Source organism: Olea europaea, chromosome 3 (genome assembly GCF_002742605.1).
Source record: "Olea europaea var. sylvestris chromosome 3, O_europaea_v1, whole genome shotgun sequence".
Lineage (NCBI taxonomy): Eukaryota > Viridiplantae > Streptophyta > Magnoliopsida > Lamiales > Oleaceae > Olea > Olea europaea.
Window position 1 is genome coordinate 18,559,715 of NC_036239.1, and position 20,136 is coordinate 18,579,850.

A 20,136-nucleotide genomic window follows, 5' to 3' on the forward strand; every position below is an offset into this window, starting at 1 on the left:
ACGTTAATATGTAATAAATACCACAAAAGATTAATGCTCATTGCCTGAACCTCTCAAATTTAGAAGCAGAATAATATTACAAAATGTCCGTCAAAAGGGCGTTGCTCCTACTGAATCAATGTGTCAAGTGAACACAAAGTTAAATCTGTGCATATTCTAATGTACAATTTGTACAAAAAAGAATTGGGTATTCTACAGAAAACGTCCATGGAGCCGAGAACTAAATAGCTCCTGCAAACGAATTTGCTATTTCATTTCGTTTTAAGAATCCTATTCGTGTTGAGCACGCACCTTTTCATGGATATCCATCAAAACATCACGTAGCTCTGGGAAAACTGATATTATTAGAAGTTCTAATATTCCGTAGCCAAGTTGCTTCAAACAAATTGTAGACTGCGATTTATAAAAACATTACTGAGGTCAGCTCTTTCCATGTCAAAGGATAAAATAAAAATGGGACATATAATGGTGCATTTGGCACAATACTGCAAAACAGTAACAAAGATTACTTATTTATTTTTTGCACAAGGAGAACCCACCCGGGGTGGAGGAGCATTTACCTGAAGGAAGTTATAGATATCTCTAGCGCAACGTCTGTACTGCTTATGCCCAATCAAGCTTACCAAAGCAGTCGGAGCCCCATCTGCCAGGATGAAGATGATACATCTCTAAATCAATGACTCAATAAAATGATTTCCGCCATGAGTTTATCAAATTAGAACATAGAAATAACAAGCAATCATGAAAGCGAGGCCATCCTCATGATCCTCCCTGTCATCAAATACATGTCCATCACCATATTTATCAGGGCTAATAACATTGTAAGTCAATACACATTTTCCCCCCTAAATTAGACAGAATTTTCCTTAATATTTTGGATTTTAAGTACTTCATTTACCTGTTTTCTAAGTTAAAGGAAAAGCTAATGCGACCAACAGAAAATATAGTGAGGCATGAAAAATCTGTTAGTGCATTGTTTTTATCGTAGACAAAAACGTGTCTTGTTGGACTAGTTATGCTTTCGAAATGCATTTTTCAAAGAATACAAAAAGTAAAAATATATGTGCACAAAAAGAAAAATCTTCATCTTTTTCCCCAACCCCTAAATTCAAGTCGAAGATCAAAGTGAAAGTTGTGGATCTCTTTGCCCCCCTCTCCCCACTGAATCACATGCAACCAGGCTTTCAACTTCTGCACTTCTGCACTTGCTTATGATGTGTGTTGATCTTTAAGCTCTATACATTAATTACAGAGAGTTGCAGACACATATCTATTGTTTGAATTTTTTGTATTAATGTATGCATTCAAAAAACTATTAAATTTGTGATGGACAGTGTTACTGCAATCTTGTTTATTAAATTTGATAAAATACTGCCTTGCATTGACTTGTAAATTTCTTCTCCATCCCCACCTCCACCTAGCGGCATGTGTGCATGTGCTCACCAACACTGCTATTGCAACTACCCTCTATGTAAACATTTCTCTTCATTTAGCAAATGGAGGTAAACAGGGTGCCTAAACTTAAACAAAAATGAAAGGTTAGAGACTGATTTGGAACAATGTTATAAGTTGAGTGACTATCTTTTTCTAACCCTAAATATCATTAGCAGAGTGGTAAGAATTACTCACCGAAGAGAATCTTTTTCACTTCGCTAGCCATGCGAGTGGCTTCAAGCTGTTGCTCGAAAGTTCCTTGTTTAGAGGCCCAAGTTCTAAATTGTTGCCTTGTTGATCTTTGAGATCCTGGTGCTTGACTACCATTTAGTCCAGTTTGAATATTCAATCCCAGGAAGAATGTGTCATTGGGCCAAAGAATCTAAAAAGGAGATAATAATCCCAGAACAGGGTAATTATTAAAATTTAAAAAAATAAAATAAAAAAGGGAAAAAACCTTAAAGCATACATTAACAAGTTAACTAAGAAATCAGATTCCTCAAAAGACAAAATTCAAAGCAGGAAAGATCTGATTGGAATGTGAATAATAGCTCCAAAAAATTCAGATGCCTAAAATTTGGGGGGAACCAAAACATATAGTAATGAAGCATTTTAAGAGGACCATATTTCAGGGCAAAGTGAAACTGAAAAAAGGAACCTAACAACAGAATGTTCAGATACTTTTGGCCAAGACAAATACTCACATCCTGGACCAACCGAATTCCTTGAGCAATAACATCATCTCTTCGGAGCCACTGAATTTGCCTTAAGAGCCAGTCATCAACAGCATCATCCATAATTAAGTGCAATACTTGCTTCGATATCCAAAACACCTGTCTCCTGCAATAAATTTGAAAAATAATACATTCAGACTAAATAATGATCTGTATTTGGCAGCATGCTTTCTTAACACAACCATTTCATGCAGTTTCATCAAATTGTCGACGTGGTGAATGTAAAACTCCTTTTTTCAGTCATGAAGTGTGGATTGATCATGAAGTACACTCAAAAAAAAGAAAGAAGGAAAGATGCAAAGAAGTTCAGAGATGGACTCGGCAATCAAGTCATCTGTCATTGAAAGAAAATAAAAGTTTGCACATTTTGCTAAATGATAGTGGCTAAACACATCAACTTTTATGCACAAATTGAAACCTTTCTTTTTAAAACACCTGAAATATCCGCAATAAATTGTGCATGTATACACGAAAGATATCTAGACGTTAAAGAATCTGATACTACACATAAACTATAAACCCAGAAAGTAGTTCAAAATATAGAAGCAAGCAAAACCATAGCTTCACCTCAGCCACCCTCTTTTCTTCAGCTGAAACACCTTATCAACCAAATTCAAAACAGGAACGCTTAAATTGGGTGGAGTCCACTGCAAGAAAACTCCAGCATCAATTAGCGAAAGTCAAAACTGCCAAAACTTAAACTCGGGATCTTTGCCACATGTTGTGGTGAACCACCTCTTCTACATGCTTAAAATGTTAAAAGGGGTAAATTTGTTTATTTAAATTCAGCATTCAATAAGATCTGAAAGTGCACAAGTAAATTAGAGAGAGAGAGAGAGAACGTGAACACCAAAGACCTGCTCCGGCAAAATGAGATTAGGATAATTACTCGTAAGGACAAGGGGAGGTGAATACAAGTATTTTACCACTGTACCTCTGGAGGCACCCCAATTGGATCCTCTTGGGGAACAGATGTTAATGCAAGACTATACTCTGAATATCTGCTCACACTGTGCGACTCAGATTGCACTCTTTGACCATGAATTTCCTCAGAATTCAAGGTAAAGTCCTCATCACATGTCACATGTCTTGGTGGAAACCCCTTTGAGTTCAATTCATAGTCTGAAAGCCTCCCATTGGCTTGTGCAGCAGATACTACTTCCTGTTGCCCATGGCTTTCATCTTTATCGCCTTCATCGTTATCAGAGAAACTGTTAATTGACTCGGTGGTATTGTGACTCAAGGCCAGGTTTTTAATATTATCTGCTTTCCACGACGAAGTTCTGCTTGTAACTAAAGAAGCTGGTTCACACATAGAGGAAGGTGAGCCGACAACTTTCTTCAAGCTATAAGAGACTCCTTTGAACTGCCGTACAATATCATCCACAGCATCATCTACATTAACTGTTCAGACAAGGAAAATACCGATAATGACTATAACATTTAGGTAACACTCATAAACTCAAATTTAAGGAAACCAATTAGAGAAGGAAAAAAGAAAGTGATTAGGCTCACGAAGGAGTGAGCGAGTAATTAGCTGTATTGTTTTCTAATGAAGTAGTCTACAAATAACCTTCAATATATAATATTATCACAATTCTTCCGTGTACCATGATATGCATAACCAGTCACGGGCAAATAATTATGGTAATTGTTTAGTTGTATGATTAAAATAAGTTAAGTGTGCCAACAAACCAATCATGCATTTTCAATTTCTTCGCGTTTTGCAGCAAAAACAGCGAGACAACTATAACTTCATGGCCAAAATTCTGCCCAATCGAAGAAGTTAATCTAAAGAGTATGAAGAATACAGTGAGAAGCTAACAAGAAGGTAGAATTTAGTGACACTGAACTTATTCAAATTGGAAAAAACCTTCAGAAATTATCATGGACTTCTGATTATAATTTACAATAAGTTACATATAGATACTAGAACATTCAACAGCCTCACCACAAATGACATGATTCTAAAATTAGCAACAAGTTGAAGTGCAGCATACACACATTAGTTCAATAAATCCCAAGAACTCTATACATGTAGAAATGAATGATATGCACACAACCAAAAATATGAGCCACTGAGTAATAAGATAAAGATGAGATCCAAGAAGTCAAGCCAGGTACCTGCCAAAGTCTTCATCACTGAAGATGATTTCCCGAATGAGTAATTCTTCATTGAAAAAGAAATGCAAATTAACTTCCCCAGTAAAAATAAATAAATAAATAAAAATAAAAATTCCCAAGGTAATGAATATGTTCTCAAAAAACTACATACACGCACACCTTAGAGGACACGCTTAGAAAATCCCATACTTCATGCTGCTCAGCAACATTGGCAATTGACAATAGATCCTGGTAAAGACAACGTAATTAAAACAGCTAAATAAGGAAGAGAGTTAATAGCAACATCCTGAGTAGGGGTGATCATACTTGCAGATACTTGTCAAGTTGAATACAACGCTGGTGAACGAAAGCATCATCTGTACTTGATGAGAATATCCTTTTGGGAGGCAAATGTAACATATAATTAGGAATGTCCTTGAGATGCCGGTGCAATCTCTCAAAGTTTCGATATCTGCAGACAAATTATCACCAAAAGAATTGGCTCAACAAACCTGGAAAGACCAAGTAATGCCAATCTAATTAAGAAACTATCTCAGATAGATGAAACCAAAGTTGTTCTTGTACTGAAAGTCTGAACCTTAATTGAAAATCCCCAACAAAAAATGAGATGGAACTTCAAACATAGCAATAGTTTTTGAAGAATTGGAAGCAAAACCCAAACCTTCTTTTTACAGACCAAGTGTTTTCAGCATCAGCCACAGCAATCGAGTAAACTGCAAACGATGTTGAGCCAAGTTTCTCAAAGTATGCTCCAATAACCTGCAATATCAAAATATTGAAGATCAAACATGTACATAATCATCCGAAAATAATGAGAATAAATATACAGTCCCCTTTCTAAATCAAGTTCTAGCTTTAAAATCTAGCAGAAGATGCAAACACAGTCAATCAATCAACTTACTTAATAGTGACAAGCAAAATGCAGCAACCTAAACCGTGAAGACAGAGTTGTGGAAGGGCAATAAAAGCATCCTGCTGCTAGGCGAAGCAGCTCATATGCTTGCGTTCAAATTATCCATCCTCTAACAATAGAGCTGAAATATTACTTAACCTTAGAATATTACCCTTTCACAGAGAAAGCGTATGCCACAATAGAAGAGAAGAGGGATGAAAGTAAACAAGCAGAGGACAGAAGGGAGAGGTTCTGTATGAATCAAAGGATACGGTTCAAAGGGTGTACGAAGCTTTTTTCTACTGGAACTGTCCACAGGGAGCCTTAGGCTCTAGCATAGGAGGAGGATCCACATGTCCAGTACAAGCTTTAAGTGGAGCTTTCTTGTGGAACTTGGCTAAGGAATAACTTACTGGCATAACAAAATCCCACTAAATACAAGCACAATCCATAAATCAATATCACCACCTTGATACTGAAGCAGAACAGATGCTTGCGTGCAAATTATTCATTCTCTGACAATATGTATGAAGTACTACTAAAGTTTTTAATCTTTCACAGAAAACGTGTATGCCTCAATAAAAGAGAAGAGGCCAAACCCTCATTCTGAACATAAAGGAAATACCGAAAGCATGAATTGTGAAGCTTCTCTTCTTGAATAACAAAACAGTTCAATTTATAAATGCCGAGTCCATGAACATTTTGAGAAGCTGAATATAAAAGGGGAATGAGTTGTCTTACCCGGCATCTCAGCCTCGGAACATGCAGTCCTTCACTGCGCAGAACCATATTTGATACACTCTTGACACTATGTATATTACTTCCATTAATATCCACACCATAAAATTCCGAAATAATGGGTGAACCACCTTTGCTAGTAGATGTATCTTCCATATCAGATTGAACTTTCAAATCAGAAGTGCTGTTTGATCTCTTGAGCCTGTTTCTATTTTCAAGAGGAACAACTATAGTTGTATCCTCAAGTTTATTAGCAGTAGATCCATTCTTTGAAGATACCTCCTTGTTAAGATCCTGAGGCATGTGTAATGCATTAGTGTCGTGATCGGTAAGCCCAGCATCTGGTTGAGGCATAGATAGAAGCTGCATCACAGCTTTATCTTCCACTGTGGTAGATATTTCGGGGTTGTTCAATTCCTTCTGAGGCATGACACTGCTTACTGAACCTGCTGTTTTGGGAGCCCGGATTCCATTGGCAGTGCTCTTCTTGAGCTTCTTTTTGTAGTTTCTTCCAATTGCCCACATGTTCTCAAGATTTTCAGGCATAAGAACGTCTGTTCTTCTCTGTGTTGCAGCCTCAAACACTCGGGCCCAGTCGGCAGGTCGTGGATGGGCAGGTTCATCCTGCAATGTATCAAATAAGGAATTTCCTGATGCACCAGACATAAGTTCCATTTTATTGTCAAAACGAGCTAAAGTCATATCAGTTCCTTGACTGTCAGCAGATAAATTTTTCTCGAGAGCAGATTCGCCAGCAGCGTGATTATGACCCTCCATATTAGATGACCGATCAGTGCCACCATCCTTGAACAACTCAGCCTTGATGGCAAGGAAAATGTATTCAACCAATTCATTAATATACCTGAAAAAGTGCTAAAAATGATAAATTTCCCGAATGCATGGTGAACTACTAATGTAATGAACAGTTAAACATTTATAATTTTAACCGCTATCCATAAAATGTTGGGTTGGTCTTGCTCTCTACCTTCTCACGGGGGGATGGAAACATATTGGCAGATAGGGAAAAAGATGCAACCACTAAAAAACTCGGAAATCCCAAATGAATCTTGAAATTGAAGAGAATAATTATAGAAGAGTTATGATCCATTGACTTGACACACCTCGCAAACATGGGTACGCAATTTCCCTCGTTCATTTTTATTTGTTTGGAGAAAGAATTCTTAGCCTCACATCATGATTATTTTGCTAGTTGTTTTAAGATATAATGATTTCCCCTTCTATCACAAGACAATGTTATTTTATCTTATCTGGTCCAAGTCGCTTCTTCTTCTTCATCAAACAATTCCAGCACTGTAATTCTTTTGATAGGCCCCCAATCACGCACATGTATTCTAGAAGAATCAAGAGAAGGGGAGGGAGTGGGGGTAGTAACTAATTCTGTTAGGAATCTGTTTTGGCACACTTATAAATAAGAGGGGAGAAAGGAGGAGAGGTATGACCTGATTGATGTAAGTGCCATTTAGGAGAGATCCGGCCCTCTCGAAAGGCTGCCTATTATCATTTAGTTGCTGTAACTCGTTGTTTTCATTACTATAAAAGTTCTTCTAGCTTCCATATACCATTGTTGCTGTGTCCCATCACTATTTTCCATTTTTATCCCATCAATATTGGTATCAGAGCACCCAAAATCAGCCCAAATAAGAACCATGACACTTGCGGACAGAATGGGAGAATTGGAACAAAGGGTTGAGAGTAACCATCAGGAGATGCAGACCGGTCTCGAAATCCTTCGATCGGAGTTTAAGTCGATACATTCCAAGTTCAATCTTCTGCTGCGCACTTGGGAAAATCAGGAAAGGGAACGAAAGGATAAGGGCCCAGCCATGGAAAACTCCCCGGTGGCACAACAGGAATCTGGGGTAACACAGTCCAGCTTAAAGGGGAGTCAGAACAACGTGGGGTCAGGCAATGATTGGAGGTCGGAACCACGAGTCCGACGGTTGGAGATGCCCGTTTTTGAGGGAGATGATCCAGATGGGTGGATATTTCGTGTGGAGAGGTATCTTAGCCTCAACCGAATAAGTGAAGAGGATAAAGTGGAGGCAGTTGTTGTGTGTTTTGACGGTGAAGCCCTGGCGTGGTATAAGTGGGAAGAGAAACGAAGGCCACCAACAAATTGGGAGGATCTAAAGGCTCAACTCCTTCGCCGATTTCGGTCCACACAGGGAGGGTCCTTGTGCGCTCAATTTCTCTCTATCCGGCAAGAGGACACGGTCAGAAATTACCGCCGGAGGTTTGGAAAATTTGCCACGCCGTTGAAAGACATCTCTGAAGAGATGCTGGAGTCAATTTTTCTTAATGGGTTGGTGCCAGAAATCAGAGCAGAAGTCTATTTACTCAGACCGGTGGGCCTGGAGCAGATGATGGAGATAGCCCAAATGGTGGAGGACCGAAATATTGTTAGCCAAACTACCCATACCAATTTAAGCCCAATTAAACCCAAAAGTATCCCATACAATAGCCCAAATCCCCCACAAACCCAGATCGCCCAAGCCCGAACCACAATTCCCTTACATCTAACCACAAATCATCCCAACCCATATTCCAAATCGTCCGCACCCTTCAGGAGGCTCACTGACGCAGAGCTTCAAAGAAAGAAAGAAAGAGGCCTATGCTACCGTTGTGACGAAAAATTTACTATTGGCCATAAATTAAGAGTAAGGAGCTGCAAGTACTGGTGATTCGGGAGTTGGAAGACTCGGAGCAGGCGGTGCCGGAAGAGTTGGTGGGAGGCGGAGTCGCGATGGACGACCAGGTAGCGACCGAACCGGGGGGAGGTTCGATGGGTCAACCGGTCGAACTCTCCATTAATTCGGTGGTTGGGCTCACGGCACCTGGAACGATGAAGCTACAGGGATGGATTGGCCAGAAGAAGGTGGTGGTACTAGTGGATAGTAGGGCTTCTCATAATTTCATCTCAGCTGGACTGGTGTAGGATGAAGGACTTCCATTGTCGGGCACGATCGGATATGGGGTAATAATGGGCACAGGTTTGACCGTGAAAGGGGAAGGCGTGTGCAGACAAATAAGGTTGAAGCTGCCGGGCCTGGAAGTGGTGGAAGACTTCCTGCCCTTGGATTTGGGGAGTTCCGATGTCATACTCGGAATGCAGTGGCTACGGAAATTAGGAAGGATGCAAGTCGACTGGAAGAATCTCACAATGTCCTTCGCCAAGGAAGGGGTGACTGTTAATTTACAAGGAGATCCGAGCCTTAGTAAAATTCCAGTGTCATTGAAATCCATGTGGAAGGCTTTCAAGGAACAAGGCGAGGGGCTGTTACTGGAATTAGGGAACATCACGTTATCCCACAATCCACCTTTGCAAAGGCCACCGGAAATTGTTGAAGAAGTGCTGGAAGAATATAACGCAGTCTTTGAGGATATCACACAGTTGCCTCCCAAACGAAGACAAGACCATGCAGTAGTGTTAAAGTCTGGGGCTGAACCAGTAAGTGTCCGACCGTACCGATATCCCCACTTTCAAAAAAATGAAATTAAGCGACTAGTGCGAGAGATGTTGGCAGCCGGTATCATTCAACACAGCACCAGCCCTTTCTCAAGCCCGGTACTCTTAGTAAAAAAGAAGGATGGGAGTTGGCGTTTTTGTGTAGATTACCGAGCTTTAAACAAAGTGACTGTGCCTGACAAATTTCCAATCCCTGTCATCGATGAATTACTGGATGAGTTACATGGAGCTAAGATATTCTCAAAAATCGACCTCCGATCAGGTTACCACCAGATTCGGGTTAAGGCGGAAGACGTGCCAAAGACTGCGTTTCGAACTCATGAAGGACATTATGAATTCCTGGTCATGCCCTTCGGCTTGACTAACACACCGGCCACCTTTCAGTCCTTAATGAATGATATTTTCAGAGATATGCTCAGGAAGTGTGTTTTGGTGTTCTTTGACGACATATTGGTATACAGTCAGACGGAAGAGGAGCACAAAGACCACTTGAGGGATGTATTGCAGATCCTGGTAAACAACCGGCTTTTCGCCAACAAGAAAAAGTGTTCTTTTGGGCAAAGGAAAATTGAGTACCTCGGGCATATTATCTCAGAATTGGGAGTCGCTGCTAACCAGTCCAAAATTGCAGCAATGAGTGACTGGCCCAGACCAAAAAATCTGAAGGAGCTGAGGATTTCTAGGATTAACAGGTTATTACAGGCGGTTTGTGGAGGGGTATGGGAAAATGGCCTGGCCTCTTACTCAACTATTAAAAAAGGATGGTTTCGGATGGAATGACATGGCTGAAGTTGCATTCAATAAACTTAAAGAGGCCATGACAACAACTCCGGTATTAGCCCTTCCAGATTTTTCACAGCCTTTTATTATTGAAACTGATGCTTCTGGTATTGGTTTAGGTGCCGTTTTAATGCAGAATCAAAGACCTGTAGCCTATTTCAGCCAGGTCCTTCCACCCAGGACTCAAGGAAAATCTATTTATGAAAGGGAGCTTATGGCAATAGCTTTGGCAGTACAAAAATGGAGACACTACCTTCTGGGAAGGCGATTTGTGGTAAGAACAGATCAGAAGAGCTTCAAATTTCTCCTCGAACAGCGAGTGATCAATGAGGAGTATCAGAAATGGTTGACAAAATTGTTGGGATTCGACTTTGACATCGAATATAAACCTGGGCTGGAGAACAGGGCAGCTGATGCATTATCCAGAAAAGGAGGGACGGTAACATTTATGGCTCTCAGCATTCCGGGTGTCTTGCAAATAGATGAAGTCATTAGAGCACAAATGGAGGATCAGCATATGAGAATAATGAGGAATGCCATTAAGGATAACTCGTTGTCTTACCCAGGCTATACAATTGTGCAAGAAGTCCTATTATACAAGGACAGAATCACCATACCAAAGGACTCTCCTTTGGTCCGACTGGCTCTACAGGAAGGACATGATAGCAAAATTGGAGGACATGGAGGATTTCTTAAAACCTACAAGAGAATGGTTGGCACATTTTACTGGGTTGGCATGAAGAAGGACATTCGGGAGTATGTGGCTGCTTGTGAAATTTGCCAACAGTGCAAATACTCAACATTAACGCCAGCCGGCATATTACAACCCCTACCCATTCCGGAACGGGTTTGGGAAGACATATCTATGGACTTCATAGAAGGTATGCCTAAGTCGGAGGGATTTGATTCCATTCTGGTAGTGGTGGATCGACTAAGTAAGTATGCTCATTTCATTGGACTTAAACATCCATTCACCGCACCCTCAGTCGCTTCAATCTTTATCAAGGAAATCGTTCGTTTACACGGGATGCCACGCTCCATAGTATCTGACAGAGACAAAGTATTTCTAAGCAAATTCTGGAGCGAAATGTTTCGTCTGCAGGGGACAAAATTAAAGCACAGTTCGGCCTATCACCCTCAAACCGATGGCCAGACAGAAGTGGTGAATCGGAGTGTCGAAACATATCTGCGCTGTTTTGCTACATTCAGACCTAAGGAATGGCATCGTTTTCTGGCTTGGGCAGAACTCTCATACAACACATCTTTCCATGTATCCGCACATTTGACACCCTTTCGCATACTGTATGGGAGAGATCCCCCAACTCTGTTGCCATTTGAGAAGGGCACCACCATTGTTTCTTCCTTGGATCAACAATTGGTAGAACGTGACAGGGTCCTGGAGGAACTCAAGATTCACTTGCTGAGAGCTCAACAGCAAATGAAAAACATGGCTGATAAGCATCGACGGTTGGTTGAATTCTCTACGGGTGATTTAGTCTATTTGAAGATGAGGCCGTATCGGCGCAAAACACTAGCACACCGAATCAATGAGAAGCTAGCGCCTCGCTACTATGGACCTTTTAAAATTGTGGCTAAGGTCGGGACAGTTGCCTATAAACTAGAGCTGCCGCCGGGGACCGCAATTCATCCAGTCTTTCATGTTTCATAGCTACGAAGAGCAGTTGGGGAACATCATCTGACCACTCAACTACCACTGAACCTTGGTGCAAACTGGGAACTAACAGTAGAGCCAGAAACAGTTTTGGGTGCCCGAGCTATTCCAACCAGTGATGCTGAGGATAGGGAAGTACTGATTAAATGGAAAGGACTGCCTCCAATGGAAGCCACCTGGGAACCTTACAGCCTAATCAACCAACAATTTCCCACCTTCCACCTTGAGGACAAGGTGGCTGAATTGGGGAGGGTGATTGATAGGCCCCCAATCACGCACATGTATTCTAGAAGAATCAAGAGAAGGGGAGGGAGTGGGGGTAGTAACTAATTCTGTTAGGAATCTGTTTTGGCACACTTATAAATAAGAGGGGAGAAAGGAGGAGAGGTATGACCTGATTGATGTAAGTGCCATTTAGGAGAGATCCGGCCCTCTCGAAAGGCTGCCTATTATCATTTAGTTGCTGTAACTCGTTGTTTTCATTACTATAAAAGTTCTTCTAGCTTCCATATACCATTGTTGCTGTGTCCCATCACTATTTTCCATTTTTATCCCATCAATCTACCAATCATAAGTTCCATACTTAGTAGAGCCCAGTTAATCAATCAAGAAAGCCTAGATTTTCTAAAGGTTATTTTTCACAGGTACTCTTCATCAGCCCCAGAAATGTAGACGAATCCTCCCCCCACCCCCCAATCCCTCTCCCTCTAGATCATTCGGGTTTAATACTTGTCCCCAACTGTCGACCACAACTTCTGAATGATCCACCCATAAGTTTTGCGGTTCCACTGCCTACTGCATGGAGCATTTTACAATACACTGGTCCTACATCAATTTGTATCTTGAAATGAAGTAAACAAAGACAATTTGCAGAGACATGTACATAATCCCACAAGATACAGTTCTATTTGTAAGTCGGTAAAACAAGAATAAGAACCCAGCAGAAAGTGGAATATCTTTGTTGATTGTTCTAGTCATCATAAGTGCAGCTGCCCATTTCCATTATTGATAACATTTATCTGTCTCTTGAATCTCATCCCATTTCTTAAAGTATCCAGTCAGTTGCAGTAATTGTCTCTTTTTCCCACTCATCAGAAAGGATTTGACTTCTATTGCCATATAATAAGGTCATGGTAAAAAGTTGTGCAAGTTATAACCAAGACTGTCTAGCTTTAGTTATCAGACTTGACTTTATGCCACAAAGACAAAACTTGTGATAAAATGTTTTAATATGGAAAATTAAATAATTGACAGAACATTTGAGTCAGATGTGATAACTCCAGTAAAATAAAATGAGAGATGATTCCAAAAATTTATATGATGCACCATGTGGTAAATTCATTATGTAGAAACAGAAAGGAAACATGGTCCTTGACATTTTAAAAGCTTGTGCAAATACAGCAAATAGACAAGTAACAGTCCTAGTTATTATCATCAGATATTAATATCAAGCTATTTTAATCTTCAATAATGATTGCATGATCGCTAAAAACCTCCAGGCACATGAAATACACATAAATATACATGATGAAACTAACTTTGATTTAAAAAGTAAATCATAAATAAAAGTCTCACCCTGGGCTTACTAAATTCATAAGAGGTTGCAGTACCAAACATGTTACAAGCTCTCGTGCAATGCATCGAACCAGAGGGCATTGGGCTTCCCTTGGTCTTAGTACTATAGTTAAGAGTCCACCCATGAGCTGCTGAAGAAACTACACATTAACAAACATTAGATGACAAGAAAAATAACCAACAAAACAGAAAACAGGATCACTTTCTTCTGTCTCAGAACACTTCTACACCTTGTACTCACTCTCTGGAGATATCAGAGCAGGATGAAGCTGCTTAGAAGCAAGGAGATGGTGTTTCAACCTTTCATCTCGTTCTTCAGAAGAAAGTATTCCCATAACATCCACACCAATGGAAGTCTGGTTTTTTCTGAAAAGATCCAGGTGATCTCCTATCAGGTCTACAACGTCCCTGGATAAATGAAAAAACACACACACCAGGTTTAATTACTTAAGTAATCATTACTCATAAATTCACATGGTTTTACAACATCGTAGAAGTAAACAACGATAAGTTTTGATAAAAGAGGCAGCTAAATACCTTGTCAAAAGGTCAACAAGGTTTACTTCTTTGACTCTGCCAGACACTTCACCAAGTGCGTCCATGATTACAGCACGTATCAACTCAGGTGCCTCTTTGTCAGGTGTAATATCAGAATACCACAGATCACTGACAAAATCGCGCAAAAGCTTGTCGATAAAATCCTGCATAGCGGCTTCTACAACCGGGGAATCAATATCTCTCTTCCATTTTGGTGGGGGAGGCATGGTAGCAAGACGAGAATCATTCGCTGAGAGCTGCTTTTTTTCTAAGTGTGACAAGTAGGACTGCAGTCTGACATCATGAACCTTCCACCGAAATTCAACCTCATTGAATAACATTCTTAGCCCAGAAACCAAGAGTATAGCTATGGGCGCATTCATTAACATTGATTTACTTGTATCTGAAATCATGAATTATAATTAGAAACTTCCGAAGAATATCAAATGGCATCATGGTAAGAAAGGTAGAATATATCCAATAAAGATCCTACTGAAATCAAACAAACATGTAAAACCAACCATCACTAATTGCATGAGCCAGAAATAACTACAACAAATAAGTTGTTAGTCATTAACAACCATTGTTATTTACCTAATGTCATCAAACTCAAACACTTCAGCTGTGCAGTGGGAACGAACACATTTAATTACTTCCCACTTAGAAGCTATTTACCAAAATGATGAGCCTCAAATCAAATCCAATTCAACTATTTGACATGTTATATTAGAAGGGCCATGCTACATGTAGACAATGGTTTACACCTTAGTTGACACCTCAAAGCATTGGTAGATTTCAGTACGTTCATCTCAACAACACCTTTTTCAATCAGTAGCTAAATTATTGACACATAGAAGGTGTCAACAAAAGTGTACACATTTGGGTGTACAAATAACTTTATCCATATTAGATTATAAGCATTCTTCATTTTCTCACCCCGACTTTACAACGTCATCTTACAAAATTCAAAATGTAAATCGCATGAAACTGAAACCTGAACAGAAACCAACATGAAAGCAATGTGAAAATCGAATTCACAAATATCAATCCCATGATTTCTTAATCTCAACAACAGCAAACCATTACATGGCAGCTGAAATCAAATATCAAATTTAAACAATAAACGCCATTTATCCAATTCTGTGGCTGAAAAAAAATCAAAAACAAAAAAAAAAAAAAAAAACAGACATTTCAAATTTACATTTGAAGAAACAAAAATGAAGAAACCGGAGCTTACGCGTCAAGAGGTAAGAGACGGCAAATATACATAATGCCCACCAAACCGTTCGAAGCTTAGCCTCTTCGATCAGATCTTGCACGCTCTCCATTGTCTTCTTCATTATTATTCTTAAACAAAACCTAAATTAGTGCATAATGATTAACAATCCAAAATTGAAGGAGAAAAAGAAATTATACGCAAACATCATCAAATTCTATTCCTCCCGTGTAAAATAAATAAAAAAATCCAAAATTTCAGTCAGCTTAAAGCAAAAGGAATTGTGCATGAATTTCGTCTTTTAGCGAAGGTTTTTTCTTTTCTTTTTTTTTTTTTTTAAAATTGTTTGGGAGGAGAGAGAGAGAGAAGACGAGAACGTGGGAAAGAAAAGCAACAGCGTCGGTATGTACATTATACTGTACAAATTCCGGCTGAATGGAATGACATATTTGGCCTTCTGTGGGCCCACTTCAGTTGGTCTCATCAACTCAGACCGCCAGTGGCTCGATCCGAAAAAAACTTGAGCCGAGGTTCGACCTCATTTTGGAGCTTCAGGCCAAACTCGAGCTGGCCCATGTTGCTCATCGGGCCGGCTCATAAAAAGGCATCACATACCTACCACTTAAAAAAAATTTTAAAAAAATCGAATCAGCTCGACTTAGGCTTAGCCCAAGTTGAGCTTCGATTTTTTGGTCGCTTTCGCTCGTCTTGACTTGAGCAAAAAAATGCTTGACTTAATTTTACTCAAGCCGAGTTGCCTTTCCTGAACGAGTCTACTTATGTTCACTCCTCAATTTTTTGGCCGAGCTTAGCCACCATTGAAAACCAAAATTAAAATTTTAATTTATGTCAAAATCATAGTCAATCATTAGTTTTGACTACACATTTTATTAGACTCATGACTTTTTGATTACACATTTCATCAATGTTTATTAAAATTTACCAAAAAACTGATTTTAATCCCTACCAAACAGGGACTTAAATTGTTACGATTGAATAGTCAATAGCATCAAGGCGTACAATCACTCTATAATACAACCTTAAAACTCTTATCTATGAATTAAAGCCTCGAACAATAAAGGAATCTATGGACGAGACATTGAAAGCCTTGTTAAAAAAAAGCCCAAAAACGCAAAATTTTCTTTTGCTTCAAATAGAAATTAAAGCAAATGAGCTTCCTATCATGTATACCATTCTGATAACATTGTTCCTTGGTTGAGGCTTCACAATTCTTACCCGATTTGCCACCACGAGTTGTTGATTTTGAGTCAAAGTTTGACGAACAGGAGTTAAATTCTGGCAAATTCATCAAGTGATTCTCCTAAGGAAGGTGATGGTCTCGAACAACAGCACCAGAGGTTGAGGCAACTATGCATATGTGGCCCTTCGATCAAGATATCGATATCTTCATCCACAATTGACGTAAAAATAAGGAAAAAGGAATGTTAAAAACACCCACAATATTAGATGCCTTGTTAATAGGAGATAGGTGTTAGGGTTCTTTCCTTACACAGTTTGAAAACAATAAAAAATAATCAAATCACAATGCAAGAAAATGTAAAAGAACGCCACAAAATTGTTCACCCAGTTCGGCAATCGCCTAATCTGAGGGGCTCAAAGATTAGTCCGATTACTAAGCACACAATAATCATCCAAAAAGAGAGTACAATCCGGAAAATTCAATTGGACTCAGAGATAATTATCAATCCACACATGGATATCTTAAATCTCAAGAACGTAACCAAAAATACAAACAAGACTTTCTACCAATCACTACAAACACCGAATTAGCCAATATTTCAGGCTTGATTACTGTAGCAATATGAATCCCACATATTCAACTAATATTTTGGCTAGATCGCTCATAAGAGGTCAAAAAGATCGAAGAAAATCAGATAAAGAAGATGAGAGTCCAGAAGAGAGAGAGACGAAGAATCTAGAGACTTAGAAAATTGAAAAGTAACTTGAACCGTCCAATCTCCAAGAGTCTCATAGTGGGACAAATTAATCTCAGCCGCAGGTTGCATCCAACAGTCCAGAAGCCTCACAAAGAAGCACAGTCCAAGTGAACGCATTTGAGCCAATCCAGGGTTGCCACATTGCCTTCCAACCATATTGCAAAACTAAAAGAGTTGCATTTTTGAGAAACACATTTTATACACAACATTCTTCACCTTGGTTCTCACAAAATCTAACTCTCTTTGATTGCTTAAATGTACTTAATTTTTGGCTAATCCTACGTCATTGCCCATGTACCTACAAAAGCATTACCCTGTATCAATATTCAGTAATGATAAACATGTCTTAAACTTACTTATAGATACAACTTTAGTTCTCATATCTGATGGATTTTTATCTGTATGAATCTTAATCAGATTAACTCACCACCGGACAGTTTTTCCCTAATGAAGTGATACCTCACCTCAATATGTTTGGACCTTCAGTTTAGAAACAACATTTGCTTGATAAGCCCAAGTTTTTCTTCCTCGGGCAGCGCTATTTTTCATGTTTCGGGCACACTTTATCCTATGTGGTTTTGAAAACATTGCAGCAAGTGATTTTATATGCCTAAAAACAATGAGATCTATTTTTGAGGCGTGAAGGATTTAGAGGATTCTACAAGATTTTTGGGACTTCTCTTATGTGTGGGGGTCGGGGTGAGTGGAGAAGAAGGTGAACGTTATTTATTTTTGGTTTTGGGTTTTTGTTTAACTTTTTTTGTTTTTTATTGGGACCCCAACTACAATTTTTATTAAATAAAGAGCCAACTGTTATGAGATAAAAAATAGCTCTTCATTAAAAAAATGACTCCAAGTGCTCATTTCACGGTGAATTTGGATAAAAATGAACAGAAGGACGTTTTGTGCAATCAAATGTGTAATTAAGGGTAAAAATATCAAAAAATAAAATGTATAAACGTTTTGCACAATAATAATGAAATGTAAAGACGTTTTGTTTCATTTACTCTTTCCATTATTGTAGATAGGCTTGAGTGCGATTTGATTTAGGTCGGTTTCGACTCCAACTTGAAACCAAAATCAAATTAGTCGATTTGGATGAATTTTAACATAAGCCAATTCACTTTAGCTCTTAAACCGAACCGAATCAAACCAAATCAGTTTGGTTTGATTCGATTCAATTAGTTGGTTTGAACTTTTAGTCCAAATTGTTTTTTTTTTTTAAATTTATCCGAGTTTAGGTTCATTTAGATTACAAGAACTAAAATAACAAATAATTTTATATTACAATAACTATTGACTAATAAATAAATCAGAATCAGGTTAATATAGACGGATTAAGAGAAAAATTAAAAACTTTGTTGCTTTTATTCATGTATTATGTAGTATGACCGATTAAGTAGGAAAAAATGTTAAATATAACATAATGAACTTGTGAAAGAAATTTTCCAATGTTATTACTTATCAACAATATCATAGATTGGATGAAATCAAGATATAATTATGAGAGTATGGCTTATCTTTTTATTTTTATTTTTCTTAAATTAAAAAAAATGGTAAACCTGTAAATGTGTTGGATTTGGTTCGGTTAACTAATGGTTTGAGACTTCAAAATATAACTAAATCGATTCATCATGGTTTTATTTAAAAGAAAACCAAACCAAACCAAACCAATTACATGTGTCAAATTGACCTGGGTAGGTACGATTTGATTGATTTATTCAATTTTTCAATTTTTTTGCCCATGCCTAATTGTACCACGAATTGAAGTCATTGATGTAATATCTGTTGGATATTGGTTAAATAAATCGAGAATTGAATTCGTATCGACTTCGACCAAATACTCAAAAGCTCGACTCAATCCGTTTAAGCAAAATTGTTTGCCACTTCGCCGCTTCGGGGCGCACAAACGGGGATCGACCTGCCCGGTCAGGTCGCGAGGGTCGAGGGGGCAGCGCCCCTCGTGGGGGGTCGGGGGCAACGCCCCCGAAAGAGAATTTTGATTTCTCTGCATGTATTGAAGGGTATATTTGGCATTTCGAAAACCAATATCGGATGAATGAGAAATTACAAAAAAGGACGAAAATCAGTGAATAGACACCTTTTCATAAAGGTGGTGCATTGTTTGGAAAGGGTGCATGGTTTGGCCCCAACCACTTCATCCACACCCTTTCATGATCTATAAATAGGACCCTTTGGGTATCCTATTCCTCACAGTTTGATATGCAAAACGTCTCTCATCCTCTCTTCTATCCAAAATCAAAATCATTCATTTATTTTGATTTTCTTTCATTTCATCCTTGGAGTACATAAGCCTAAATTTGGTTCGTTGTACTTGTGTTTTGGAGTGCTACAAACACAAGTGTAGCCGTTGTATCTTGGGAGTCGATTGCCGAAATCCGTAGGCACCGTAGCGGGGCAAATTCGACTTAAGGACAAAGAGTCCAACTCTTGCCTCGGCTTTGTCCCTATCTTTATACTTATTTTTGGCGTCTCTATTCACAAAATTCTTCCAACAATATCGGTCCCTCCTTTATCATAAAGAGGACCTGCTGACATAAAATCTTCATTTGCTTTATGGTAGAAAATCCATTGCAATGAAATTTTCATGGTCCTTATAGTAATTTGGACCAATTGACATTAAATTGCTATTTTCACTTTCCCACTGCTCCCCAATTGAAATAAAATTGTAATTCCTTTTGTCGAAGGCTTGATCAATAGACAGCAGATTGTTATCTTTCCCATTATAGTGATGACCCATTAACGTGACGTTGCCATCTCTCTTGTTGGAGGCTTGTTCTGCTGAAATAAAATATGGTTTTGCTATTTATTATATGTGGGTCCCCTCTTGTGAGGGGGTATCATCCGGGATGTCAACTCGAATGTACAAATAGCAAAGTTCAATAAAATTTTCGTCAGTCTTATAGATGACAAGATCTACTGCAATGATATAAGTTGGTGCAAGATACATGTCATTAACTGACCCGTT

General features: G+C 38.9%; 1 protein-coding gene across 3 annotated transcripts; it reads right to left on the reverse strand.

The window, feature by feature from the left end:
* Positions 1 to 9: 9 nt before the first annotated feature.
* On the reverse strand, positions 10 to 17,125 carry LOC111388366. Of its 3 annotated transcripts, XM_023013047.1 has the most exons (16): positions 16,426 to 16,488; positions 15,211 to 15,332; positions 13,974 to 14,376; positions 13,667 to 13,844; positions 13,437 to 13,576; positions 5,926 to 6,784; positions 4,954 to 5,051; positions 4,599 to 4,743; positions 4,452 to 4,520; positions 4,293 to 4,338; positions 3,103 to 3,572; positions 2,736 to 2,815; positions 2,139 to 2,274; positions 1,630 to 1,816; positions 561 to 643; positions 10 to 393 (listed from the first exon to the last, which is right to left on the reverse strand). In XM_023013047.1, the coding sequence occupies exons 2-16, from the start codon at positions 15,311 to 15,313 to the stop codon at positions 271 to 273; spliced, it is 3,120 nt and encodes a 1,039-aa protein (XP_022868815.1). In that variant the 5' UTR covers positions 15,314 to 15,332; positions 16,426 to 16,488; the 3' UTR covers positions 10 to 270. The 3 variants fall into 3 exon arrangements, with proteins under 3 accessions (XP_022868815.1, XP_022868823.1, XP_022868831.1); XM_023013055.1 differs by lacking the exon at positions 15,211 to 15,332 and having other exon boundaries at positions 16,426 to 17,125; XM_023013063.1 differs by lacking the exons at positions 10 to 393; positions 561 to 643; positions 16,426 to 16,488 and adding an exon at positions 650 to 771 and having other exon boundaries at positions 15,211 to 15,538.
* Positions 17,126 to 20,136: the final 3,011 nt, after the last annotated feature.